The 27,337-nt window shown below is 40.0% G+C and overlaps 1 protein-coding gene across 1 annotated transcript in view; it reads left to right on the forward strand.

Annotated features, from left to right (window-relative positions):
* The window catches only part of oprl1 (opiate receptor-like 1), a 68,624-nt gene extending 43,122 nt beyond the window's left edge, over positions 1–25,502 (forward strand). Inside the window, exons 3-6 of the mRNA XM_063886333.1 lie at positions 670–757; positions 2,208–2,390; positions 3,798–3,888; positions 23,130–25,502. Of these exons, the coding sequence (XP_063742403.1) occupies positions 670–757; positions 2,208–2,390; positions 3,798–3,888; positions 23,130–23,671 (904 nt within the window). The 3' untranslated portion in view covers positions 23,672–25,502. The remainder of the gene's footprint in view (positions 1–669; positions 758–2,207; positions 2,391–3,797; positions 3,889–23,129) is intronic.
* The last annotated feature ends 1,835 nt before the right edge of the window (positions 25,503–27,337 follow it).

Raw genomic sequence — 27,337 nt, forward strand, 5'->3', positions numbered from 1 at the left:
GACTCGTCTAGTGCCACCAAAACAACACAACATGTTAAAGCAATTATAGCTCACTGGAAATCCTCTTGCTCTTTAAACCTTGAGTTTGAATAGATGCCTTAAGAGGTCTTTCAATGTTTTACCAATTACCTGATTTAGGAAGAGTCTTGTCGAGGTTACTTTAGTTGGCCGGATTTGAGAAATATTTGATCATTTGTTTTGTACTTTTTACAACTAGGGAATCATTGCATGACTTTCTGGCGAGTGACGGTCTTGTGTGAACTTGTGGCAGTATCCTTTACTTATCATCTCATTTGAATATTATAAAACGTAAAATGCAGAACTGAAAATAAAAGCCCAAAGTCACAATGTCTAACGAGCTGCTCGGATAGATCTACACCAGTAGTCAACGTTCATGGTAACAATGTCCTCACTCTCCTTCAAGGTGATCTAGATAAAACAAACATAAATTTTAGCAGCATCACCTCACAAAGACACTCTGTGCATTGTAATGGCACGAAGCACAGACCCAGGGTGTCTCTGTTGTGCAGACTGCAGACTGGACTTGGCTGCAGACGCTTGAATAAGGTGTTACATAAAATGTGTTTGTGACCTTCAGTAAGCGGCTTGTTACCATCTTTCTCATCTGACTGAACTTCTGTGTTTCTGTGCTTTTTTTTCTCCACACAGATACACAAAGATGAAGACAGCCACCAACATCTACATCTTTAACCTGGCTCTTGCTGACTCCTTGTTCTTGGCGACTTTACCTTTCCAGGTACTACTATTGTGTATATTTATTATTCTTACATGTATATACTTCATCTGCACTACTTCTAGACTGGTGTAACATAATATCTGCACTATTTTACTCTAAGGATTGATGATTTAATATAACTACTACTATTTTTTAGTTTTATTTTATTATTGTCTTATGTCATTATACGTATAATATGTTGGAGGAGCTCGGGATCTTCAAGATGTTCAATTCCAAAACTACACTGTAGCTGTTGTGCATCTCAGAGTAAAAACCCTTGAATCCTACTGTCGACTACACACACAACACAAGTATTTAAAAGTAGACTTATTACACATTTCCTCAACTACTCTTTTTGCCCACTCTTAAGATGAAATTAAAACCAAAATATAAATGAATGTTTAATGAGGTCTCAGAATGTAGCTGATATATAAGATCTTGGGCGGCAGTAATAGGCACTTAGTCTGTAGGGACTTCGCTTGGCCAGTTAAAGTCCTGATTAGTCCCAAAATAGTGTTGACTGGTAGTTGTAGAGGTGCCAGTTAGCCTCTTGGACATTGCCGGTGTCACTTTTGCTCTGCCACCTCTTCATCAGAGGATTTGTGCATGTGTGTAATTTGGGCCTATGTTTGTAATTATAAACTAACACCAGAGTGAAAAACTGAATCTCCCCTTAGGGATTAATCTTGGAAAATGTTGGTACAGATGTGGTAGACGCATTTGCTTACCATTCATATCAGGCATCACTTTGCTTTAATACCCAAAGGGGCTGCTGTGTTTAAAGATGGAAAGTTCAAACGAATGTCAACAAACACCATCACAGCCTAACCATTAATTAAGTTGTACAATTGGCATTCTGCTCATGTGTGATGCTGCTGCTGGTTCAATTAGTTTGACAAGATTACGAGTGACATCAATATTCGTCACCGTGGTAATGGCATCTTTTTCAAAGCTGGAAAAAAGCCTAATGTCTTTCACCTTCAGCGTGGTTTCATAGTAACTCTATGTGATAGCACTAAAAAAGTACCCTTGTTCTGGTACCAGAATTGGGCTTGTTTTAATCAGGATTTATTAATGATTGATGACTTAGGGAACAAGATTATAAGCGATGCAGACTAAGCATTAAAACATGATTGAATTCTTTAAAAAAGCAGCATTATCTAGTGAGTCCTTGATTTTACTAAACATGTAGCTTGTATTGTGTCCTACCCTGGTCATAACTACTCACTCAGACTTGAACTGTGATATATTATGTAGATATCGTTTTATTTTACATGTTCTGTGGAGAAAATAAAATCTCATTTTGATTCTGCTGCTTCGCCAGCATCAGGGTTTTTACAAGTTTATGAGTTTTTTCCACTTCATTGGATAATTGAGTGCAAAAGTTATATAACAGAGGAGAGAATGTTCTCTCTTCTGCTTGCAGCTGTATTTCTATGCTCATTCTTTGACTTGTTGATGTTTGTTTTAGGGCACAGACGTGTTCCTGGGCTTCTGGCCGTTCGGGAATGCTCTGTGCAAGGCGGTGGTGTCTATCGACTACTACAACATGTTCACCAGCACCTTCACCCTGACGGTGATGAGTATGGACAGATATGTGGCTGTCTGTCACCCTGTCAAAGCACTGGACATGAGGACTCCTCACAAGGCCAAGGTAAAACTGTTTCATTTCAGAGTGAGATATTTCCCTCTTTAAATCCTTCACACCTTCAGTATTGTCCCTGCAGTGGCAGTCCGTGAATCCATAACAATGTCTTTGTGTGTGCTCTCATGTTGGGAAACTCACAAGAAAATGAAGATTAACTGATACAGGCATCATTTTCAAATGTGATATAATACCACAGACTTGTATGCTGAACAAGCGGATGTGGCTGCAGATGTTTGAAAACTAGAAATCATTTTAAATTGCGATAGGGCGATGGAATGATAAATGGAATGAAAAACTCCGATTTGTATGATATGTCTTAGCCAAGCTGCCTGTTGTTTTTTTAAATGTGTGTATGCGCTTTTGCAGTCTTTACATTTAGTCCTAATCAGAAAGCTGAGAGTAAATAAAGCAAGAGGTTTCATAATCAAATAACTCAGATTATCTAATGCAATTACTGCACAGCTGTTGATGTGTCTACAGCTGTGCAGTAATTGTGGTAAATAAGAAATGCAGAACTGATATTGCAGTGTGTTACATAATATTTGTGGCCTGTTTATACATCTATATACTGGCATGAACTGTAATTCCTGTGGTAACCTCTAGATATAAGGGTATAGGAAAATAAAAGTGTAATCAATTAGACCAATTCCTCCAACTGACTTTGACAAGTAGGCCTCTGGTCATGTGATGACTTTGCGAGAAACAGACCTTTTCACGTGCTGATAAGAACTGACAAAATGAAGAAACACTGAAACAAAACAGAAGATGATTGGCAGGGTTCTGACAGCTCTTCTGCACAATCCTCCTCATCAGAGTCACTGATGATGCACATGCTATAAAGAGATTAAACCACGTTACTTAGAACGAAATGGATTTTACACATCAAAGTTTGTTGGGGATACAAATGCACATTCGAACAAAGTCCTTTTGTGGCTTCAAACTAATCAGTGCAATGTCTATCTCATTGCTTCAAGTGATGTCACTCGCTTATGATATAATCATTGCACGCCCCAATGACGGAAATGTCTGCAGTTGGTTTGAGGTAATGTAGGTGGTCCCACAATGGTATAGAGGCACAATGATTGTTTGATTTAGGTTTACCAGTTAGCTGATGTGCATTTGAACAGTGATGTCATTGCTAAACAAGGTACAAATTATTCAAACTACTACTTTTCAAATGGTTAGCCTCAAGTAAACACAGTTATTGTTATTAGTAGTGACGTTTTACTGGTGAATACCGGGAATAAAATGGGACAGACTTACTGCCCTCAGAGTGCTTGTTGTTCTTACACATGCAAATAGACGTTTCAAGCTTGTACATTTAAGTGTTTTTGAATAATATATATATAAAACCACTTTTCTGTGTAAGTAGTTGTAAATCTATCATTGACCATCATGTTATCATGTCTTTAGGTGGTGAATATCTGTGTGTGGGTGTTGGCCTCAGCCTTTGGTGTTCCAGCCATGGTCCTGGGAAATGTTGAGGTGGAACAAGAACATGACAGTAAGTCATTCACAAATACACACACACACACACACACACACACACACACACACACACACACACACACACACACACACACACACACACACACACACACACACACACACACACACACACACACACAAACATGTTGGTTTTTCGGCACAATTTTTTGTCCCTTAAGAGTCAGAGCTCCCCATGACGTCATTGTGTAAACATACTGATGTCCCCAAATAGTGATGAAAACAAACTTACACAAACACACACACCCACCCACTCATGCATGCACTGACCTCTGCACGTAAAGTTCTTGCACCTTCACCACAAATACATTTGAAAGAAGCTGTCCCAGTTTTTATGGCTTCTCTTGCACAGCGTCTGACTAATAGGTTTAGCACACATCATCGCGTGATGCCTTTTCTTCTCTTTGTTTCCCATCAAACAAATACAGAGCTTTGTCAGCCGTCTGCCTGTTATATTATACAATACGCCACATGGTGCTCCATGTTATGAACTTTCCCACAGCAGGTGCATATTTATCTACCAAAATAGAAAAAACATTCAGCTCGTGATCCATTCTTTTTTTGAGTTCAATCAGCGGAGGTGATGAGATAACAACAGCATGAGTCGCTGTGTTTTGATTATTAAAAGCTAAATCACTTTCAGGAGATACAAAGGAAGATTTGAATCAACCTCTACTCCACATGAATGAATGTGGCAGAAAAAAACACACATATGAATTGCGAGAACCGATATTTACATAAAATAAATATGCATGACTGAGATTAACTGAATCAGGAAAACACATATCAATTCAACTAGCAGAAGCTCATAATTAAAGCATGTTTGCGATAACTATTTTACATTATATACATAACACTTGTTATTCAATTTCACAAAACATACATTTACTGTGAGCATAAGAAATAATAAAGTCAATGTTTATATTTCTGCATACGTCAGACTCACCAAACACAACCTCATTGCATTGGTGTTGGTCAAAAATGATTCCCTGCTTCTTTTTTAATTCACTCTTTGAGCCGTCCTGCATCATTCAGGATGTCTTGTGATATTGCTCTTGTGCATTAATGTCCACACATTTTTTTCCAATACTATTTTTTTAATACTCTTTATATGTTGCCAAATGTCTATATACATCCCCGGAAAGAATTGAGAGACCACTTCAGCATTATCAGGCTCTCTGGTTTTGTTATTTATAGGTACAGTGGGGCAAAAAAGTATTTAGTCAGCCACCAATTGTGCAAGTTCTCCCATTTAAAAAGATGAGAGAGGCCTGTAATTTTCATCATAGGTATACCTCAACTATGAGAGACAGAATGAGAAAAGAAAATCCAGAAAATCACATTGTAGGATTTTTAAAGAATTTATTTTCAAATTATTGTGGAAAATAAGTATTTGGTCAATAACAAAAGTTCATCTCAATACTTTGTTATATACCCTTTGTTGGCAATGACAGAGGTCAAACGTTTTCTGTAAGTCTTCACAATGTTTCCACACACTGTTGCTGGTATTTTGGCCCATTCCTCCATGCAGATCTCCTCTAAAGCAGTGATGTTTTGGGGCTGTCGCTGGGCAACACGGACTTTCAACTCCCTCCAAAGATTTTCTATGGGGTTGAGATCTGGAGATTGGCTAGGCCACTCCAGGACCTTGAAATGCTTCTTAGGAAGCCACTCCTTCGTTGCCCTGGCGGTGTGTTTGGGATCATTGTCATGCTGAAAGACCCAGCCACGCTTCATCTTCAGTGCCCTTGCTGATGGAAGGAGGTTTTCACTCAAAATCTCACGATACATGGCCCCATTCATTCTTTCCTTTACACGGATCAGTCGTCCTGGTCCCTTTGCAGAAAAACAGCCCCAAAGCATGATGTTTCCACCCCCATGCTTCACAGTAGGTATGGTGTTCTTTGGATGCAACTCTGCATTCTTTCTCCTCCAAACGCGACAAGTTGAGTTTTTACCAAAAAGTTCTATTTTGGTTTCATCTGACCATATGACATTCTCCCAATCCTCTTCTGGATCATCCAAATGCCCTCTAGCAAACTTCAGATGGGCCTGGACATGTACTGGCTTAAGCAGGGGGACACGTCTGGAACTGCAGGATTTAGGTCCCTGGCGGCGTAGTGTGTTACTGATGGTAGCCTCTGTTACTTTGGTCCCAGCTCTCTGCAGGTCATTCACTAGGTCCCCCCGTGTGGTTCTGGGATTTTTGCTCACCGTTCTTGTGATCATTTTGACCCCACGGGGTGAGATCTTGCGTGGAGCCCCAGATTGAGGGAGATTAGCAGTGGTCTTGTATGTCTTCCATGTTCTAATAATTGCTCCCACAGTTGATTTCTTCACACCAAGCTGCTTACCTATTGCAGATTCAGTTTTCCCAGCCTGGTGCAGGTCTACAATTTTGTCTCTGGTGTCCTTTGACAGCTCTTTGGAATTGGCCATAGTGGAGTTTGGAGTATGACTGTTTGAGGTTGTGGACAGGTGTCTTTTATACTGATAACGAGTTCAAAAAGGTGCCATTAATACAGGTAACGAGTGGAGGACAGAGGAGCCTCTTAAAGAAGAAGTTACAGGTCTGTGAGAGCCAGAAATCTTGTTTGTTTGTAGGTGACCAAATACTTATTTTACCGAGGAATTTATAATTAATTCATTAAAAATCCTACAATGTGATTTCCTGGATTTTTTTTTCTCATACAGGCATCTCTCATCTTTTTAAATGGGAGAACTTGCACAATTGGTGGCTGACTAAATACTTTTTTGCCCCACTGTATGTCTTTGAAATGAATGATTTTCTATTGTATTTTATAAACTACTGACAAAATCTCTCTGTGTTGGAATTCAACAGACACTGGAATGGCTGCCATACATGTAGAGATAAAGATTTAAGAAAAATTAGAGTGATTAATTTTTTCCAGAGCTGTATGTTAGGCCAATCCACTTTTTAATCAAGACATCAGAAAAAAAAGTACTTTATTGTATCATTTAAAGAGAAAGGGATCGAATAAAACTTAAAAAAGGAATCAATATGTTTTCCTTCAATGTGCCTCTACGATTACATGTTTAAATTACACCTCTCTTTGTTTCCACCCGAGGAGGAGATGAGTATTTCAATAACGTTGTCGACCTGCAGCTCCGACACAATACACAGAGGATCAAACTTTAAGTTCGAGTAAAGTTGTAACGCCTATATTACCCTTCCTTCTATCATCTGAACAATTAACCATGATAAGGATTTAGATTTCCTTAGCTTATGACTATATTTAATATTACTTAATGGCTGATTTTTATTTAAATTGATCTGTATATTGGCTTGTTGTTCAAAAAGGAGCTTGTACCACCTCAGTTTGGAAATCTAACTCACACTGAATTGAATCAAGGCTCTCCTGAAGTTTCATAAATAAATCGAGCGGGCTCCCTTCAAAGATGCACAGCTGAATTTAATTTCCTGTAATGAGATCTCGTCCATCAGGTGCTCAACCTCTCCCTGCAGGTTAACCTCTTGTGTGCTGCCCATCTCCTACAACTTGCATGATTTAATTAAACCAAGGTTCATTTAATCTTCCTGGTTCATCCCATTGTTTTATTAAAAGTTTGCACTTGTTTGACAGTTGATCTTGTGTTTGGAATAACTGCTCTTGCAGCAGATTGCAATGCCTGACTTAGTTTTCATCATCATTCCTGGTTGCGATTTTCCACTAGTGTGTGAAGCCTGTATGAAGTCTGCATCATTATGGTTCTCTCTATGGTCCGGTTGGTTCATCTTCCTGTCACTTAGGTTTGTTAAAGGTTGAGGAACACAACCTTGAAAAGTGGAATAAGAGCATGAAATGTCAACTGAGTTTAAAGGAGGGTTTGGGATTAGGGTTATTACAAATATGTACTAAAAAAACTCTTCTAAAAGCAGCATCTTACATAAATGTGCTTATGGTTTTATTAGTGTCACTGTTGCAACAACAATTTTTAAACGCTTCTCAAAACGAGCTAGTCGAAATTCTTTGCTTTTAGTTAAGCATCACAGCTTCAACAGCACAAGGTCCAAATAGGAAAATACATTTTAAAATTCTGTTTGCCTTCTGAAACGACGTAAATACATCTATAATACCATTTATCATGCAACAAAAAGTCAGCTGAGGCAAACCTGGAAAAAAAATAAATGAAAAAAACAGCATGGGTGATATGAGGAGGCAATTTAGCGTAATCACAGTAATAATCAGAAAGCACTCCCTCACCATATTGTCAGTGCTCTTTTATGACCATCAAGCAATATGAGCGCACTTAATGTCTAGTCATTTTATGCATGTGCACTGTCAGGCATCATAAAACAGGCAGCAGATCTTTTCTATCGAATAAATTGTGAAATTGTTGAGGAGATATTTTAGGGGATTCACAGTGGTAGGAGAGGTTAAGTGTCCCTTGCATTTATTAGATTTATGGATTAAGGCTTCAATGGCAACATGTGTTGGTCATTTGGGCCTATTATGCTCATGTTCAGGTTAATATTTGTATTGTATGCCTCTACTGTGACATGTTTACCTGCTTTAATGTTCAAAAAGCTCTTTGTTTTTCTCATACTGTCTGTGCTGCTGCACCTCTTTCCACCCTCTGTCTGAAACCAGAGGCCAGTCTGCTCTGGCCTGGTCTGTTGTTGGTCAACTGCTTAGAGATGTCCCGCCCACATACACTATGTTTGAGCATTGCTTAGTGATGTCAGTATGTTACAGATGTAAACAAATGAGTGAAATGAAGGCGTTTCATGCTGATGATTTAGATGCACAAACACATAGTTAACACACTGCAGGAGGAAAGGGAAACTCCTGTAACAAACAGTAAGAGGAATGAGAAGACCATTTTTCCATACTCTTTCTGAATAAAGACAAATTCAACACTTCAGTAAAGAACACTTATGCTTGGACAAAGAGCCATTACTTTAACAAAGTCATAAAACCAGCGTTATTACATTTCGATTACGTGAAAAAGTCAACAACTAAGTTTGAACTTTAGCAAAAAGGCTGCAACTTCCTGGAGGATTCAAACCAAATGCTAAAATATATAAGAAGTATGTAAATGTTGGGAGGTTTGACCTTTATGCACATCCTTTGTTCATTTCAGTTTTTTCAACACCCGATCAGACCTGAAGGATAACAGCAACTTCATTCTCAGTTCGAAATAGACTCACTTAATTTCTCTGCTTATCAGTTTCTGCTGCGTGGATCCAGCTGGGTCCTTTGTCTCTACCCACACTACAATGTGTGTGTGTGTGTGTGTGTGTGTGTGTGTGTGTGTGTGTGTGTGTGTGTGTGTGTGTGTGTGTGTGTGTGTGTGTGTGTGTGTGTGTGTGTGTGTGTGTGTGTGTGTGTGTGTGTGTGTGTGTGTGTGTGTGTGTGTGTGTGTGTGTGTGTGTGTGTGTGTGTATGTTTCAAGACAGTGCATTTGCCTTATAGGGTTGTGTGAGAGTGATGATGAGCCTTTGTGTGTGTGTGTGTGTGTGTGTGTGTGTGTGTGTGTGTGTGTGTGTGTGTGTGTGTGTGTGTGTGTGTGTGTGTGTGTGTGTGTGTGTGTGTGTGTGTGTGTGTGATCTAAATGTTTAGCAGGCTTGGATAGCATGACAAACTTGCTGTTGGAGTTTACAGCTCGCAGATGGCAGATCTTGCCCTAAAAAGGCCAAACAATTTAAAGAATTTTGCTCAGTTTCTACGGTAACAGGTGCACTTTATGACACTTTCATATGACCTCAATGGGGTAGTATAAAGATTTCTACAAAAACAAATCATCAATGACAAAGAATGTCTTCAGGGTTGTACATTTGTACTAGTACATGTTTCTTCAGCAGCTTCTGGCTTATAAAACTACAGTTTGTTTTTAGCCTCTACTCTGTTTTGGAACAAAATAAATCCCACACACTGCAGTTTGAACACACGGCCTGTTTAGCTCAATTACTCATTTGGGTTATGACAAAGTGATCTTACGGTTTATGACTTGTTTAGCAAGTTGGAAAGAAGAGGAAAGTTTCATGCTCTAATTTATAATGCTGTTGTTATGATGTGCGTCTTAGTCCGTCCCATAGGGGATGCATGGAGAGGCGCCAGAAAACTCGGAACATTGTATTTAGATAAGTGAGAAGTCCTTTCTTCTGAGGCCTCACATGAAGCCACTGTAGTCGAAAACAGCTGAAAACAAATGTGCACTGTGCCAATACTAATAAAGGCACGTGGTTATCTATAAAGACAGGTTAGGGAAATGTAGATGTCATTTAGTAGACTTATGATGCACCCTATGTTTGCCAGCTGGCATGCTGTGCGGACATTAAGACTGCCTGCTGCCTGAAAACATGCCTGGTGCTTCCCTGGCAGCACTCTCTTGAGCTGTTTCACATTTACATAGTTACTGACCACTGTTAAAATGGATTTGGTTTGATTGACAGGGAAAAAGAGAGAGGGTTTCTAATGATTAGTTATGACTTGGGCCACTTTCATTCTGAATATAGGATTCCAATTATAATTGTATATATTCTACCCCCACCGAATAGTTAGGGTTGTAACGGGTTGCAATGGCTCATGCGTATGGCAAGGAGGATGTTATTGAATGTTAGGACGGACTAAGAAAACACGACTGATGCACAAATTATTGTTACATTTTCTGGAAAATGCTTCTGATTAGTTCACATCAGGTTTTTTGTTCTTTAGTTGCAGCACATCCTCATCAACTACTGCTCCATTTTCTTGGGATCCCCCATGGTTCAATCTTGGGTCCTTTAATCTTTATCTGTTCGTTGGATTAGAAGTGGTTTAATAACAGAGGTCTGTGTCATTTCCTACACCAGTACAAAGTAATTCAACTGCAATTTATCATATTTTCAATGTCCAGCAGTGGCTCAGTCAGTAGGGGCTTGGACTGGGAATCGTAGGGTCGCCGGTTCAAGCCCCGAACAGACTTGAAATATGGAAAGTGGACTGCTACTTGGAGAGGTCCCAGTTCACCTCCTAGGCCCTGCTGTGGTGCCCTTGAGCACCGGACACTTCCAATCCCCTGCTCCCCGGGCGCTGCACAATAGCTGCCCACTGCTCCTAGTACTAGGATGGGTTAAATGCAGAGGACACATTTCACTGTGTGTGCTCTGCTGTGTGCATGTATGTGACTAATAAAGAGGGCTTCATCCTCCGATTCTAATTTCAGTCTGGTTTGCCTGTAGAATAATGTGTTAGAAACCCATCATTTTCCAAGAAATCTTGACTCTTTTTAATGTCAAGATAACATTTCACCCACGGACCTGGAGGTGGTCATCGGTCCTCCCAGCTTAATTACAGCAACAAGCGTTCCTCTCCACCCCTCAAGCAAAATACTTTCCAATTGCGGCTTGTGCAGAACACTGCTTCCAGACTGCCAACACGCTCTCAGAGGCCTCTTGTTATTCCAATCCTTTCTGCCCTTCACCGCCTGCCTGTCAATTTTTACAATTGATCTTCCTACTGCTTTTTAAAGGTTTGCATGGTCAGGCTCTCGCTCGTCTGTGAATTGATATTCTTTCCATGCCTGAACGAGGCTGGAGAATCTCTGGGAGCCCCTGTTGCTGTCGGTGACCACTTTTACTTATATCCTTAAAAAAAGCCATTTCATCTGAAGACCAAATGGCTCTGTGTAATGTCAGTCCAATGGTAAGGATGTTTTGTGAATAACTGTACATATTAAAGTTAATACAGAGAAATTGAAAGATTGAATGGTAGGCCACAAAGAGAGGGAAGTAAAATAAATGTGCTTTCATATTAAGTAAGCGTTAAACCAAATGAAAATGACTGCAACAGCCAGGGATTTAGCGCATGCCCACACATAGAACAAGTATAATCTGGACTATTTTACCGTTAAATTGAGAAATATGTTGTCGCTTGCAGGGGAATGGGAGGTCTAGTGGTTAGATATTGATCCAGTCTCTGCCTGCAGCTGCGGCCTAATCCTATAATCATTTTTATTAGTCTACTCCACTACAGCTGAGCTATACTGTGCTCTCCTTCTCTCTCTACAGTTTATACCTCCTATTTGCTTATCCTCTTTCCTTCATTTTTACCACAATTATTTCCTTCTCCTTGTTCTTTTATTATTTAGTCTCAGTCCATTTCCTTAACCGTATTTAAACTTGTGTTTCGTAGGAATGATATTCACTTTAATTCTCATCTCGGTCCCTCTGTTGTCATCCTCTGTAACTGCTTTAATTTAATCCTCTTCCGTGTGGCGTGTGAAAGTAAAAGTCCACGTTTACTAATTATGTTTCCTAAAACTTAATTGAGAATGAGGGCCTGAGATCAGAGGTCGGCGAAGACCTTATTGTAATTGCTCGGCCCATGCTTGAGACTTCAATACTCAAATTGTGCGGTTTAGACATATGATGTTGCCATGGAACTCTAACTCGCGATAAAACACAGTGTTGTCTTAACTCAGAGGAAAATGGCCGATTAACTGCCTTTAAACTGCACATGTATATCACCGGTCCACGCCTCAACAGCTCTACGTCAAATCAGAGGTCTCATCATATGCAGCACGGTTTTTCTCATAACTCCATTGAACATCCTCCGAAAGGGCCCCAAACTTCATGTGTTTGATAACGACGCAAGCCTCAAGACATCCAAGCCTATTATGGGGTATTATCATATGCCGTTGTCATGGAAACGCAATGCTTGCCATGAAACACAGTTTCTCTCATAACTTCGGCGGAAATGCTCCAAACGGCCCACAACTTCCTTGTTTGATGAGGATGCAGACATAAATACATCTAAGCCTAGTATGGGGTGTCCTCATATGCCGTTGCCATGGCGACAAATCCCTCTCCATCAAACACAATGTTTGTGTTACTGCTGTAACTCCAAAGTACAGTGTGCGTTCGGCCTGAAACTTCCCGCGTTTGCTAGCGGCCGAGTCCTCGAGACATCTGCGTGATGTCGACTTTAATTCATATTAGAACAGTATATTATGGATGTATATGGTTATTTCTTATTTGAATAATTATAGATACATCAACTTTCATCATTTTTAGTAATTCCATTCCTTGCCACAATCCTGTCTTTGCTTTATCTTCCATTCTTATAATTGTACATGTTTTTGTATATCCCTCCTCTCCCTTTGCTTCCTATGTGTACAGTATACAACCTGTTGGTCCTGTAGCTGTTGGTTTCTCGTCTGTGTTCTCACACGCCTTCTCGCTGTACCACAAAATGACATTCAGGGATAATTAAGGTTTTTACTTCACATCTATTCCTTTCTTCTTCCAATCACCTCCAAACAAACAGGGAGGGGGCAGAGTGGCTTCGTAACCCGACAGCTGCAGGAAGAGTCGGGACACGCCGCTCTCAGTAATTGTGGTCAAAAGCCTTGCCCAAGGACACATTGGCAGGAAAAGGGGTATAATCAGCAGTTGTCACACTGTCATTAATAGACGCTTTGACTAATCCATTCAAAAGATTTGTATGAAATGTGTCACAGTGTGTTTCCTGGCAGCAGTGAGATGTCTGTCAGTGCTCGTCTGTTTTTCCTGGATTGAGTAAGACTATCGTAATGATTTTTGAAATCCTCAAATGAACTATCCTTTGTGTCCTTCATTAGACCTTGTGTGGCAAATTTACAACCAAGATAGCTGTAATGTTTTTATTTAACAATGACCGCATTGGTCAAGATGTGTGTTTAAAGCCAACAAAACCATAAAGGTTATATTTGCAGGAGAATGATGACCATTTATTTTGTCATTTAGTGGTTATTTTAACACCCCGTTATCTAACATCCTTCATTTAGGAAAGAGAATTTGTCATCAAAACCAGTATTCTGCTGTAAATGCATTCATATATCCGAACGTCACACGATTAAAAGGGGAAGGATAACATACACTTGACTTTGATATTCATAAAAATAACCTAAATAATACAATCAAAAACAAAAAGTACTACTAGTTATTACAAGATAGAAAAATGGTTTCATAAAGCAGTGCAAACTATGACTGCAGTTCAAGTCAGCCCAGGCTCAAACAGATTTAGAACAGGCCAACGTATGCACAAATAAATGCAAAAAGGCAGGTTGCGTGGGTGTAGGGATCATATTTGATTGAACCCAGAGTTATTGAAAAGGAAATGAGCCGAGGAAAAACAAACAGGATTCACACTCATGAATAATGTCCGCCAAACAGGAAGAAGGATAACTTCAAGCTTTCATAAAAACTGTTTATCTATGTCTATTGAATCATGGTTTATAATGTAGATTTGTATGACACGGTAGAATGATAAACCTCATTGTTTCTACCCTTGTATTTATTTAATGAGTTAGTCGTTGTAAAAGTCGCATTACATACAGTATGATATATTATATTTTATCATTAAGTACCAACACTTTTTACGGCTGGAGTCTTAGGGGTAACCTTCAGAGTACATGTGGGTTTCAGCAAGCCGAGGTCAGAGGTTCTCAGTATTGACTGACAGTAGATGGTCCCCATAGATGAAAAACTGTACGTTTATCAATTCTGAATGACTCTTTATTTAGTTCCCAGCCCAATATAATCATTATGTATGAATGCTTGTTAAATATTGTAAGGCTCTCTGTTACATCTTCAGTAAAATAATGTGCAGAAGAAGTAAGATGGATTTTTCAGGTGCAAAATAGATAGATAGAATCGGAGGATGAAACCCTCTTTATTTGTCACATGCATGCACACAGCAGAGCACACACAGTGAAATTAGTCCTCTGCATTTAACCCATCCTAGTACTAGGAGCAGTGGGCAGCTATCGTGCAGCGCCCGGGGAGCAATGGGGAGGGGGGATTGGAGGTGTCCGGTGCCTTGCTCAAGGGCACCACAGCAGGGCCTAGGAGGTGAACTGGGACCTCTCCAAGTAGCAGTCCACTTTCCATATACCAAATATACCTCAACTACCTGTAATAATGGGAAACCATCAGACATGTAGCTACAGAGACGTTGGGCTGGCTATTTAAAAGCCAGGGAGCTTTTCCTTTAGGGAACAAAAGACCAAGCGGCTCATCTGCTACTGGTTAGCATTAAAGCATGAGGGGATATCGCCCTAGCTTTAATGCTACATTGGTTCCAGAAATGTGCTTAACAAAGTTATCCCAATCCCACCTATCTCTAAGGATCTGACACATGTATCATTTACTTAAGTCAAGATTAGTTTGTGTCACATGGACCATAGGGTTGGAGCAACATCAAGTGTTCCACCTGTGATTCACAAGTACATGTTCATTTATGAGCTATCTGGCTTTCTTGAGACTGGGAACATCCAATCTTATTCTGTTTAATTTTTGTCTTTATTATCACTGTCTCTTTGCTGTTACAATGCAATGCACATTTCCCCTCTGGTGGACAGATAAAGGGATTCTGATTCTGACAACTGTGCACCAAGGCAATTATATCCGGAAGCCATTTCACTGCACCAACCTTACTGCCTCCTCATTTCATTAAATGCCTGCAGCCATTGGAAGGCAGAAGAACACACGTGTTGAAACATCTGACAGAGATGTGCCGCACCCAGGCTCATGGTTATTTCACACGGCGGTCAAGTGCGTTTTGTTTGATTAAGTCCTCCGCAAATGAACCCTGGCTGCTTTTGCACTGCTGCTCATACATGAACTTTAAATAGCAGGTGCTCTCGGAGAGACTGACGTGCAGACAACACCTACCGCTTTGAATTAATTGTTTTGCTGGCATCATGGGGGGTTGTTCTCCCAGCAGAATCTGTGCTGCTCCTTGAGTTCCTTGGGAGCCCTCTCAAGCCATTAGCTTTAAATAGTTAATTCCTGAATATAAGTGTTTCTGACTGAATTGACTCCACATATAATGGGTTATGAGAGAGTAATGGTGTATGAAGCAATAACGAGAAAGACAGTTTTTTCATTGGACATGATCCTACATTCTACAGGATTTATAAAAAAAACAGCAGAGAGATGACACCTTGAAGAGAAATGATCTCAATATAAATTCCAGCAATAAAGTGTGATGGAAGAAAGCCATCACAAAACTGCAATTGAGAAATACCATTTATTGTGTGTGTGTGTGTGTGTGTGTGTGTGTGTGTGTGTGTGTGTGTGTGTGTGTGTGTGTGTGTGTGTGTGTGTGTGTGTGTGTGTGTGTGTGTGTGTGTGTGTGTGTGTGTGTGTGTGTGTGTGTGTGTGTGTGTGTGTGTGTGTGTGAGATTTTGGTGTGTGAGAAAGAATGTTGTGCCCTCTCCGCTACTGACATTACCCGATAAAACTTTTATGAAGAGTGCTGTATAGCCCGAGGATAGACACACACACACACACACACACACACACACACACACACACACACACACAACTCAGGATACAGGGGAGAAAAACAAGTTCATACTGTCCAGTCACAAATACTGTTGCTACAATCCATTTGTCCGGTAAAAGGTGCAGTATAGGTATGAAACCAGACATTTAATTCAATAAGGCTGAATATATTCTTGATTTCACAGGAGACAGTCGCCAGGATCACATCAGATCCGCTTTTATTTTGAAATTGGCTCATTATTTCTGGTCGGAATTGCTCACTAGGCTGTGGTTTTATAAATTATTGATCAAGTAGTTCAGTGGTTGTCATTCATACTGCTCTCAAACTTTAAAGAAGACAATAAATGTTTTACTCTCATTTGACTCATTGATATGCGGATCAGAATCCATCAATTCAGACAGCATCCTAGTGATCTGTGAAATACACCAAAAGATAGCTATTCGAGCTATTTATCAGCCAGGAGCTAAAGGAGCCAACACACATGAAAGCCTCTGAAATATACTTTATATGTGGATGAGCTCAAGTACAAACAACAATGCTTTAGGCTTGTTGAGTGCATGCCTTGCGTCCATGAAAAAATCTTATAGAAATGCTCTTTCTTTCTTTCTCTTTCCTTCTGTCCTCAGCCTTTTTCATTTACCACTGAAAAACATTTCTTGTGTCACTGTCTGAGAAAGTATTTTAAATCACACTATAGGGTGTCCTTGTCCTCTTAAAGCTGGGAGAAGAAATCATAGAAACGAAAAGAATAGAGTTCAGATACTGTACCTGAAAAGAGCTGCAGTTCTATACAGAATAGAACATACTAGCTAGCACTTATGTCATGATCATTAATACACTTATTTAGATTAATTCATAGTTCTCTTTAGCAAGAGAGAGCGAAGGAATGAGAGAAAGGTAAGAGAAACAGTTCAGAGGTTTAAAAGTGAAAAACAAAAGAAAAGAGAGAAGAAATGATGTGAAAATGGAGGTACAGACACAAGATAATACGCTGGTGAACAGAGGTTCAATCGAAATGTGCTAAAGGACAAAATGACAGGTCTAAACCAGAAGTGAGGAAAGTAATGGGGAAAAAAAGAGGGGAAGAGCACTGACAGCGAGAGAGAAATTTACACTGCTGGAGGAAAAGACAAATAAGTGGTAGGCAAAACGCAACAGAGGAAAGAAGTGATAAATGAAAAGAAAGAAGAGGCGGAGAATCGCCAACTGTGAAATGGAAACCAGGATGAGACACAGTTTTTCTTGTTACAAACAAAAGGAAAATAAAAGTATGGAGGGAAATGATGACAGAAATATGTAGGAAAAAAGGATAAACAGTGGGCAGGGAAAAGCTCACATAAAAGGAAAGATTTGGAGAATGCTTCTTGTACTGAAACTAAGCAAGTGTTCCAGTAGACATACTACCATACTGTAGTTTTAGCATTATACTGTGTACACAAATATGTAATATTTAGTTGAAGGGTCACATGCAGTACGCCAAACATATTGGGTGCTTTACATGCATATATCCTTAGCGTACTTCACTGGCTATTCAATAGTTTGTTTGTACAGCAGATATATAGGAGAAAGGGTCGAGTAAGGTATGGTGATTGGAATGCAACAATGTTTATGGTTTGCATGAATTCAAATCCAAAGAGGGGTTTGGTGCATAGGCATGGTACCGGTAGCTTTATCGAGCGATTGTAAGGGTTGGGTTGCATTGTGCTTCATGTGTTTGCAGACCAGAAATGCCATGTATCAATGTACAACTACTCTGGCAGAGTCACAGGCAAAAAGACGCAGCTCGAAAAGTCAAGTGTCACAGAGGTAAAACCTTTCGAAAGTCCTCCACAGGAAAACAGTAGAGAAAGCAGTACTAAAGACCACAGTTCCAACTGAATTTGACTTTTTAATGTGGACAAATTAACTCAAACTATAAAGAAGGAAGGAAATGATGATGAATACATTTAAGACCATAGTGGAAAGAACCGGAGCCAAACATTCATTATTGTAGCAAGCAAGAAGAAGCAGCTTCAATGCTTCTTCCAACATGACGAAGAGACAATAAACCTTGCATAATGAAGGTTAACCTGGACTAATCTTGAATACTAATTCACTGCAGGCTTTAAAAAATATGGTAACCCTGGTTTGAAAATGGACGGAAGGAAAACGGCAGGCATTGACATTTCAAAAGGTGAGATATTTCAGAACAGCCATTGATTGACTGTAACAGCCATCAAGTGATTGCTGCGTGACATTTTTGCATGCAGGGTCCAGCGATGCAGGGAAGCTTTAATGGCACCGCAATAAATCCGATCTCTGAGATTTCTATCTATAAGCTCCTCAGAAGATGAAAGCAGAGGTAATCAACGTCTCTCGTCAAACGAAAGAAAAGTGTACGTCTTCTGTGCGCACCTAGTATTTCCAGTATTTCCGGGAATTCCTATGTTTTCTGTGTAAGAATGTGGGTGCATTCATTCTGCGGACCATCTGGGTAAACTAGAGAGAGTTTGTTCATTTATTTACAATCTAAATGACATCAGAAAACCCCTCGTAGAAAGCCTGTTGTCCTGAGAGATTTAGTTCCCCTGAGCCCCAAACATCAGAAGGGATTTAGAACATCCGTGGTAAGTGTTTTATGATTATGATATAGCTGTTAGAAGCTGGACCTGTAGTTATTTAGGTCTTTATGCTCTGATCTTTAACAGTGTACTGGCGAGCTGTCAGCTTGTCTCAAATAAATCAGGTGTCTGTAAGGCTCTCTGTCAAAAAATGTCAGCACCTGGTGAAGAATAGAGGGAGAGAGACTTAGAGAAGGCAGTTTCCTCAAGATGAACTCAGGTGAAATGGGAGGCAGAAATGATGAGATTATCTATAGTCATGTTAGACGAGCATTGTTCATCACACCAGGAAACAATACTGATGGATTAAAAATGGAGCGTACTAGCAGTAAGGCGAAGGTTAGGGTTAGAGGTAAACAATAATACCCTTGGATCAGCAGATTATCTCTTCTTATTGTTTGGAAATGAAGAAGTTCACAGTGTTTGTTTTCCCTAGCCGTGGCTCACTGCTCTTCAGGTGTCATCTTTGTGTTTTCTCTTCTATTTGTAACTCTTTGCTTCCTGCACGATAAGAAGATTTCCCTCTGGTGTCCAAACCAAACAGCGGATTTTCATTTGGGCAGCGGAGCATTGTTCATCACACCAGAAAACAATAATGGTGGATGGATTCAAAATGGAGCGTACTAGTCACAAGTAGTAAGGCAGAGATTAGGGTTATGCTTTAGCAGAAAACAATACCGGTCGATCGATTCAAATCGGAGCTGCAGCCTTGCTTTTCTTAGTTTCTACTCATTCAAACCAATATGCCGTAACATACACAGCCCTCAAAGGATGTTGCCCTTGAATTTAGAGGTGGTTACCATGGCTGCCGGTCCACTTGCACCATGACCCTCCCTGAGGAAGGATTAATCACCTTCAGGGATCAATACCATTATTATTATTATTTGGGCGGCAGTGGCTCAGTCAGTAAGGACTTGGTCTTGGGACCGAAGGATCGCCAGTTCACGTCCCGATCGGACCAAAAAAAAAAGAGAAAAAAATAAAATAAAATAAAAATATGGAGTGAGCTGGTAGCTGGAGAGGTGCCAGTTCTCCTCCTAGGCCACTGCCGAGGTGCCCTTGAGCAAGGCACCTAACCTCTATCTGCTCCCTTGGCGCCGGGTACCTGGCTACCTCTCTGCTCTGCCACCTCTCCTCTGCATGTGGTTGTGTGCATGTATTTCCTCTGTGTTTGTGCATGTATATCCTCTGTGTGTTTAATGTGTGTCAACACAACAGAGTAGAGAAAGCAATTTCCCTGTAAGGGATTAATAAAGCATGTCGTCTTCTTCTTCTTCTTCTTCTTCTTCTTCTTCTTCTTCTTCTTCTTCTTCTTCTTCTTCTTCTTCTTATATACGTTGGTGTAGTTGACATTAGGGTTTAAGACCTTCATTTCCACCAGAGAGCAATTCTTATAAACAATGTAAACATCGCAGCTCCATCAAGAAGGTAAGCACTGTTCCTGTCCTTTCAAAAGGGCTTTACTGTGTTTTTGATCAATGACTGGATTAAGGCAGTAATGGAGCTGCGGATATGGCTTCCATTTATACAGGGGACACACACACACGATAAATCATGCACACTCATTGCCCAGCGAGATGCATCCCCCAAGGGGAATATCACTTTTTTTTTTTCAACAGTAACAATTTCTATCGTTTGATCTTGCTTTATCTCGACTATTTATGCAGTCTTATTGTGTGTGTGTGTGTGTGTGTGTGTGTGTGTGTCTGTGTGTGTGTCTGTGTGTGTGTACTTGCCTTATCTTCCCATTGCAAACACTGTATAAGGATTTAATTCAAAAACAAGACCCTCCATTTATGTTTCTTTTATAGCCACAAACACTGCATCGTAAATATGACAAGCTTCTGGTGACTTCAGCGGAAGCAAAATAAGGCAAAACATACCGCTTGATTTATAGCATAATGCTTCAGAAATATGAGAACTATCACTGCTAAGCATATACTGTGCAGAATAGTAATGTTTTAGGTAGAATGTATTAGGAGTTCTTGAGGGTTTTTCACTCATACATTAAAGCATACTTATTAGTGCAGAGGAAATATTATAATCAGTCACAAGAAGGCTCACAGAGAGTGGTTGAACGGTTCTTCTGCCACTGTGTTTAAGGCAGACTGACTTCTTGTCCCTACAAACAGCATCCTGGCTTTGGAAAAATCCTTTAAGCTTTGCTCAATTATGATTATGTTCATCTAATGGCAAAACCCCCCAAAAACAGATCACATTTAAAACATAATCAGTTGCCCGGTTAGAACTTTTGTTGATCCTCCGAAAAATAGATAGTCAAAAAATAAAACATATTTTCTTTTCACCCCTCTGTGCTTCACCAGACTGTGTGTGCGTTTGATCCACTAGGCTGACTTGGCAAGAAAGTATAAAACTGCTGCTGTAGGCAGTTCAGAACTTTGAACAACTTAAGATCAAATTGTCAGATTTTCAGCAGAAATAGCTGTGTGTATAATTCGAAAATGGTTCTTTTATCAAAACACAAGAGGACGTTTCACAGAATGTTCTCGAGGCGTACAAAAGTGAAAGGCAGGGCTCCTTAAACGAATTGCTCCAAGGTTTTCCAGTGTAACATTAACATCTGAACATGGCAGCAGCAACACACTCTCTCCAACAGTTACTCTAACAGAGAATTAATCCGCATTAAAACCACATTTATCCGATTGCTGTGAATGATGTCCACACACACTGTTTATTTAACATAAATGTTAATCAATGGTCAAACATAAAACATTAGACCTTAATATGTGTTGTATTTGTACTACAAGGTATAATCTGGTTTTGGACTCTTGCACCATGGCTCTTTGGACGGCATTGCCTGTTTGACGGTCGGTCCACATGTCCACCACTTGAGTCCCAATCTAAAATATCTGAAGGGATCAAATTGATGGACTGCAATCAAATATTTGTATTAATTAATTATGATGAAAGCTTTTATAGTTTTCATCCAGAGCGTGCATCAAATGAAAGTCTCAAGGTATCCACTACTGCAGTGACAGTGAGGATTTATGATCTGTAAGGTTTCATCATTTTCCAGAGATCTTATTAAAACAATCTGTAAACAATACTACCCTCGGATCAGCAGATTATCCTCTTGAAATGAAGCCGTTCACAGTGTTTGTCTTCTCTAGCCGTCGCTCACTGCTCTTCAGGCGTCATCGTTTTGTTTTCTCTTCAATTTGTTATTCATTGCTTCCTGCATGATAAGAGGATTTTCCTCTGGTGTCCAAACCCAACAGCTGTGTTCAAAGTGTGATTTTATTCAGTGTGATCAGGAGGACTAGGATGGTGTTCACTGTTGGGTTTCAAGCTGGAAACAAAGTGTAATTTTATTCAAATATTGTACAATGTGTACTTCTATCAAAGTCAACTTTTTGTCAATTTTCAGTTCGTGGGAGATAGAAATGGTGTTTCTCATAATCCGGATAAATTAAATAAATACTAAATATACCTTTAGATGTATATATACATACATACACAACTGTACACCCACACACATAGACAGTATATACATGTGCACACATTAGGAAGCATAAATAAAAGGCACAACAGTCAATATAGAAAATATCAAAATAACAGTCCCTTCAAAACGGATGAGGATGAATATATTACAACAGTTAAAATATATGCAGCAGTGCAAATGACTTGTTCAATGCTTTGCTGTTGTGTTACTGCCTGTCATAACATCTATTTCACCTTTCAATGCAAAATCTGAAAACTCCTTTCAGTCTTTCTTTTATTTTGCGTACCTCTACTTCCTCTACAACTATGTTTCTGTCTTCTTCCTCCACACTTCTGTTTCCATTTTTACCTCTGTCATCACATCCCACTGTAGGTGCATACTTGTTTTATTTTTCACAGTGTGTGCCTGTCTGCTGGTATTAGTGTCCCTGCTGAATCTGCATAAGCAATTTGCATTTTAAATGACCAATTATTATTCAAGTATTCACCCACATTGTTCTCTGTTACCTGAGAAAGAGGTTTAATTGCGTAATACGTAAACAAAGATTTAGTTTTGAAAATGCGCTTCGGTAAGATCAGAAGATTATACTCTTTGTGCAACCAGACCGTTTAGCCTAGACTGGAAGCAAGAAAGTGAAGTTAAAGCAAAAAACTAGACCATTAATCATCTAAGAAACTAGATCCCCAGTGCATCTATGAGTCTCCAGAGCTTTGAGGAAGGGTTGTGCTCAATATTAACTGCTCATATGATTGACACATTTTGTCTCTGCTTCTACTTTTTATGCAGCCTTAGGCCAAATACATCCATAAACCTGCCTTGTTGCTTCTAGGCCAGACTCCCAATTTTCTGACCACATGTTTATGTTTTTTCTTTTAACTCTCATCCCTCTCAAATCATCTAGGCGTCGAGTGCATCGTGGTTTTGCCTGAACCAAGGAGTCACTGGGATCCTGTCTTCGGCACCTGCGTTTTCCTCTTCTCCTTCCTCATCCCTGTGGCTATCATCAGCATCTGCTACAGCCTGATGGTTAAGCGTCTGCGCAACGTCCGCATCCTGTCTGGCTCCAAGGAGAAGGATCGCAACCTGCGACGCATCACCAGGATGGTGTTGGTGGTGGTGGCGGCATTTGTAGTCTGCTGGACCCCGATCCAGATCATGGTCCTGGCTCAGTCACTGGGCTTCAACCTGAGCAGCCTGTTCACGCTGGTCCTGATGCACTTCTGCATCGCGCTGGGCTACGTCAACAGCAGCTTGAATCCTGTGCTCTATGCCTTCCTTGATGAGAACTTCAAGCGCTGCTTCCGTGAGTTTTGCAACCCGTCGCCATTCCGCCTGGACACCCAGCAGTCGGGCAGGATGAGGAGCATTGCCAGGGAGGTGGCGGCGGCATACAGTTGCAAGAATGATGGTAGTGGTCCAGGAGGGACACCTAATCCCGCATGACTAGGCGTGGAGCTTCCCTTGGTTGGGGTAGACCCCGAGCAAAGGGGAGAGAACCACGGGACAGGGAACTCCAACACAGAATTGACGCAGATAACAGCTCTCTAGCGGCACGAGCCCCCCCGCCCCCCAACTAGAAGACTGGCCTGGGGTGGGGGGGAGGGAGATGAGGAGGACGGGGACGAAAGAAAAAGGATTTAGGAATATGGATAGTGATGCCAAGCATATAGTATAGGGGGAGGGGAATGGGCTACATTGAAAGCTTCTGTAGAATGGGTGGTGGACATCTGTGTATGCGACGGTGCCTGATATTGGATTAGGGTTTGGGTTAAATAGCCCAAACCATTTTGGAATGACTATGGCCTTAACTCCTCTGAAGTGGAAGTGGCATTTTGGAATGTAAGACTTTAAGAATCAAACCCAATCTTTAGGTGGACTTAAACACAAAAGGGGTATTAGACATATTTGAAAGGGACTGAATCTTTCAACTGAGGCTGGTACCCAGTTGCTGCATCTCTAGAAAGATGTCTGACTCAGTACTTGTATATTAGAAGGTAGGTGTTGGGGCTAGACATTTGGAGAGACAATGGAAGCAGCACAGGATTAAAAGGAGTGCAGATACCAACATCTCTGAAACCACCACAGACTGAAGACCTGCCAAGGAAGAATAAAGCTTTCATGAAATGTGAAATATGTAATACCCACTACAGTCTATTGTATTTTCAACAGTTGATGTTTTCAGTTTCGAATAACTTTAAATGCCCTTTGTACGACGCTGATCCCATTATGGGGTCCCTATTGTTGTCTAAAAAAAGGGTATGCATAATGTTAAAATGCTGCTGAGCCCTTTTAAGAACTTAAAAGGGCACACAAAGTATAATGTGATCTTACAGCCTGTAGACAGAAGGTTTAATGTAATGGAAGTATATGCTAAAAGTTACTATTGAACAATGTTTCCTTAACTGTGTATATGGAACTCATGAATGTTATTTTTTTGTAGGAGCAACATTTCTCAGCGGTACTGAAGCAAAGTAGCCTGGGAAACCCTGTCCAACAAGTAAAGCTTTGGATTTGGATTTTTGACTTTCTATGATAGACTATGGGGCGTGGGATATTTGGGCACAGATTGGTGAAAGAGTTACCTGGAAAAACAACCAAAAAAAATAACTCTGACCCGCCATACTGTAAGCACAGTCATAATGAGCGATGTTGACTGAAGTTGATTAGCATAAAGAAACCAAAGTTTACTTTCTAGCAAGTGAAATTGTAGAGCTCTAAAGTCTGGTTCGTCTCAATGTATGTACAGTTATTTTCAAAAAAAATGTGATACCCAGCCCAAGTGATGAATTTGGGACTAAATTGGTTACTTGCCAACAGCTCAATCTCTGTTTGTCTTGAGGGTAACATGGCGGACATACAGTAAGGCCATTTTAATTATCAATTGTTGGTACATGATGCGTTTCTAGTAATTGATACAGGCTTACGCTTACAGGTTTTATAGAAGGTACTTTTCAGTTTCACCCAAACTACTACATTTTAGACTTTGTGATAACTGACTGATTGGTTCTAATATTGACACTATCATATGTTATGGAACATACCAGCTGATATACCCTATAAGCAGTATTGCAGCTTGTGGTTCATTTTACCCTGACTCCTACTATTATTTAAATTTCCTGTGATACCTACCATGGTAATTAGACATTTGGATACAAGCAAAGTGTTTAAGATATATATATAGATCTCTAGCTGCTGTCAGGATTGGGGAATTGGAGTTGAAACGGATTGGGTTTGTGGTGGGGTTTTGGATTGATGCTTTAAGGTATTTTGAGGTTGGGACATTTACATTGGGCGGGGTTGGGTAGGGGTTCTATTGGTGAGTCGTTTTGACCCCCAGTGCTACAGTGGCAAAGCTGGAGGACGGGGTCACAGTGGTCTGACCCCACTCCGAGGGACAAAGGGGCTCTCTCTCTTCTCAGTGTCTTAAAATGGAAATCAACACTGATTTAGAAACCATAAGGTATTCTTCTTTTCCTGGACAGTTTTGGAAATAACACTAACAGCATTATGCTATATGCGATATGCCAATATCTTATAGGGATTACTAGAATTAAATGCACTACATTTGATCTACTCCTAAATAGAAATGTGTCCCTCACATAATTCAACAATTTCAAAAAGGCCTTTTCGCAGTTGTAGTTCTATTTATTGTAGTTTTGTATACTGTCTGTGCACTTCAGTTTTTACTAAACACTTTAACTGGTCTGTAATGTTTGCATAAAGCACGTAAGGACAAACCATTTCTCAAAACTATTCACACATTGAGCTGGCATTGAAAATGTGCAGTAACAACAGAATGTCACCTTTAATATTGTGTACATCCTGCATCTTCAGGACAGTGGATCATTCAGTAGTATTGTTTATCTTTGTTTCAAGGCTAACTATTTACTCTGAACAACAAATACACCATTTCACACTTTGGATGTTGCTACTGCTCTGATAGTTTTGGCTGCAGTTTCAGTGAGGCACTTAGATAGATAAACTGTCCAGGCTTTAAGAATCACTTGTGGATTCTGTTTTAGGGTTGGTTTCCCCTTTAGTTTTATATGTGTGTCTCTTTATAAAGGCCTTATATGGTCATTTGGTTTGATAATCAACATGTACTATAATTACTTTGAATTCAAACCATATGTGTTGGGTTTTTTCAGGATGTATTTGCAAATAGCAAGGTGGCACCATTTGCTGTCATGAAGGGTTGTTGTTGATGTAAATTGAATTGTTTAAGTTATGTACAAACCAATTACTTGGTGCGGTTAAACGTTGCAGCACATATAAATCTTTATTTTGTCTTCTTTTATCTGAGAGGAACAATTCTATGAACTTACATTGCCTTAACTATCAAGTGAAGTCTGTTAACTGAAGCTCGCTCTCCGGCTGGATAAAAATGTGTTAGTTTTTACTGGTGCTTCGCTGTTAGTTTATACTAGTCCAGACCTGTATTCATAAAGCCCTTGAAGACAGAGCTTCTAGACCAGAAACCTATTTTGAGTTTGTGTTTTCTTGGAAAAGCTGTCTTGAGAGTTTATATAAGGGTTTAAGGGCTTCCGATTGCTAAAATATCAGAGGTTGTTTATGTAAACCAGTTGGCATTTTAGAGAATTGGGCATTTATCTTCTTACATAATCTCAGTACAAACAAAGTTGTCATATGTATTGTAACTTTAAGTATGCTGCCTGTAACACTAACACAAACTGGTAAAATGCTAATCGAGAAGATGGACACCCCCAAATATATAGAGTGTTGTAACTCAAAAACAGTACATTTAATTGCATATTATCAGCAGTGGGATGGGAGTGGGAATTTAAGTTTAAAGAATCAGTAATAGAAGAAACTTTAATTCTTTTAAGTTCACATTTTTCCAAAATAGTCCGTCTCTAATAGGCACTTTTAAATTCTTCATCATTTCTTGAAGCTCTGTCATTTTTTGCCACAACCCTGCTATCATTGGTGATCAAGTCTGGTTGTTCTGTTTTGAGATAGTTGTATGAATACTGGTCGTCTTTTGTTCAACATAGCAGACTTTGTGTAGGAAAATTATCCGGAGCACCAAGGACACTGTCTTCGACGTGACTCACCTTTATGAAGACGTGCTATAAACGCAGCTGTGAG

The sequence above is a fragment of the Eleginops maclovinus genome, chromosome 1 (genome assembly GCF_036324505.1).
Source record: "Eleginops maclovinus isolate JMC-PN-2008 ecotype Puerto Natales chromosome 1, JC_Emac_rtc_rv5, whole genome shotgun sequence".
Classification (NCBI taxonomy): domain Eukaryota; kingdom Metazoa; phylum Chordata; class Actinopteri; order Perciformes; family Eleginopidae; genus Eleginops; species Eleginops maclovinus.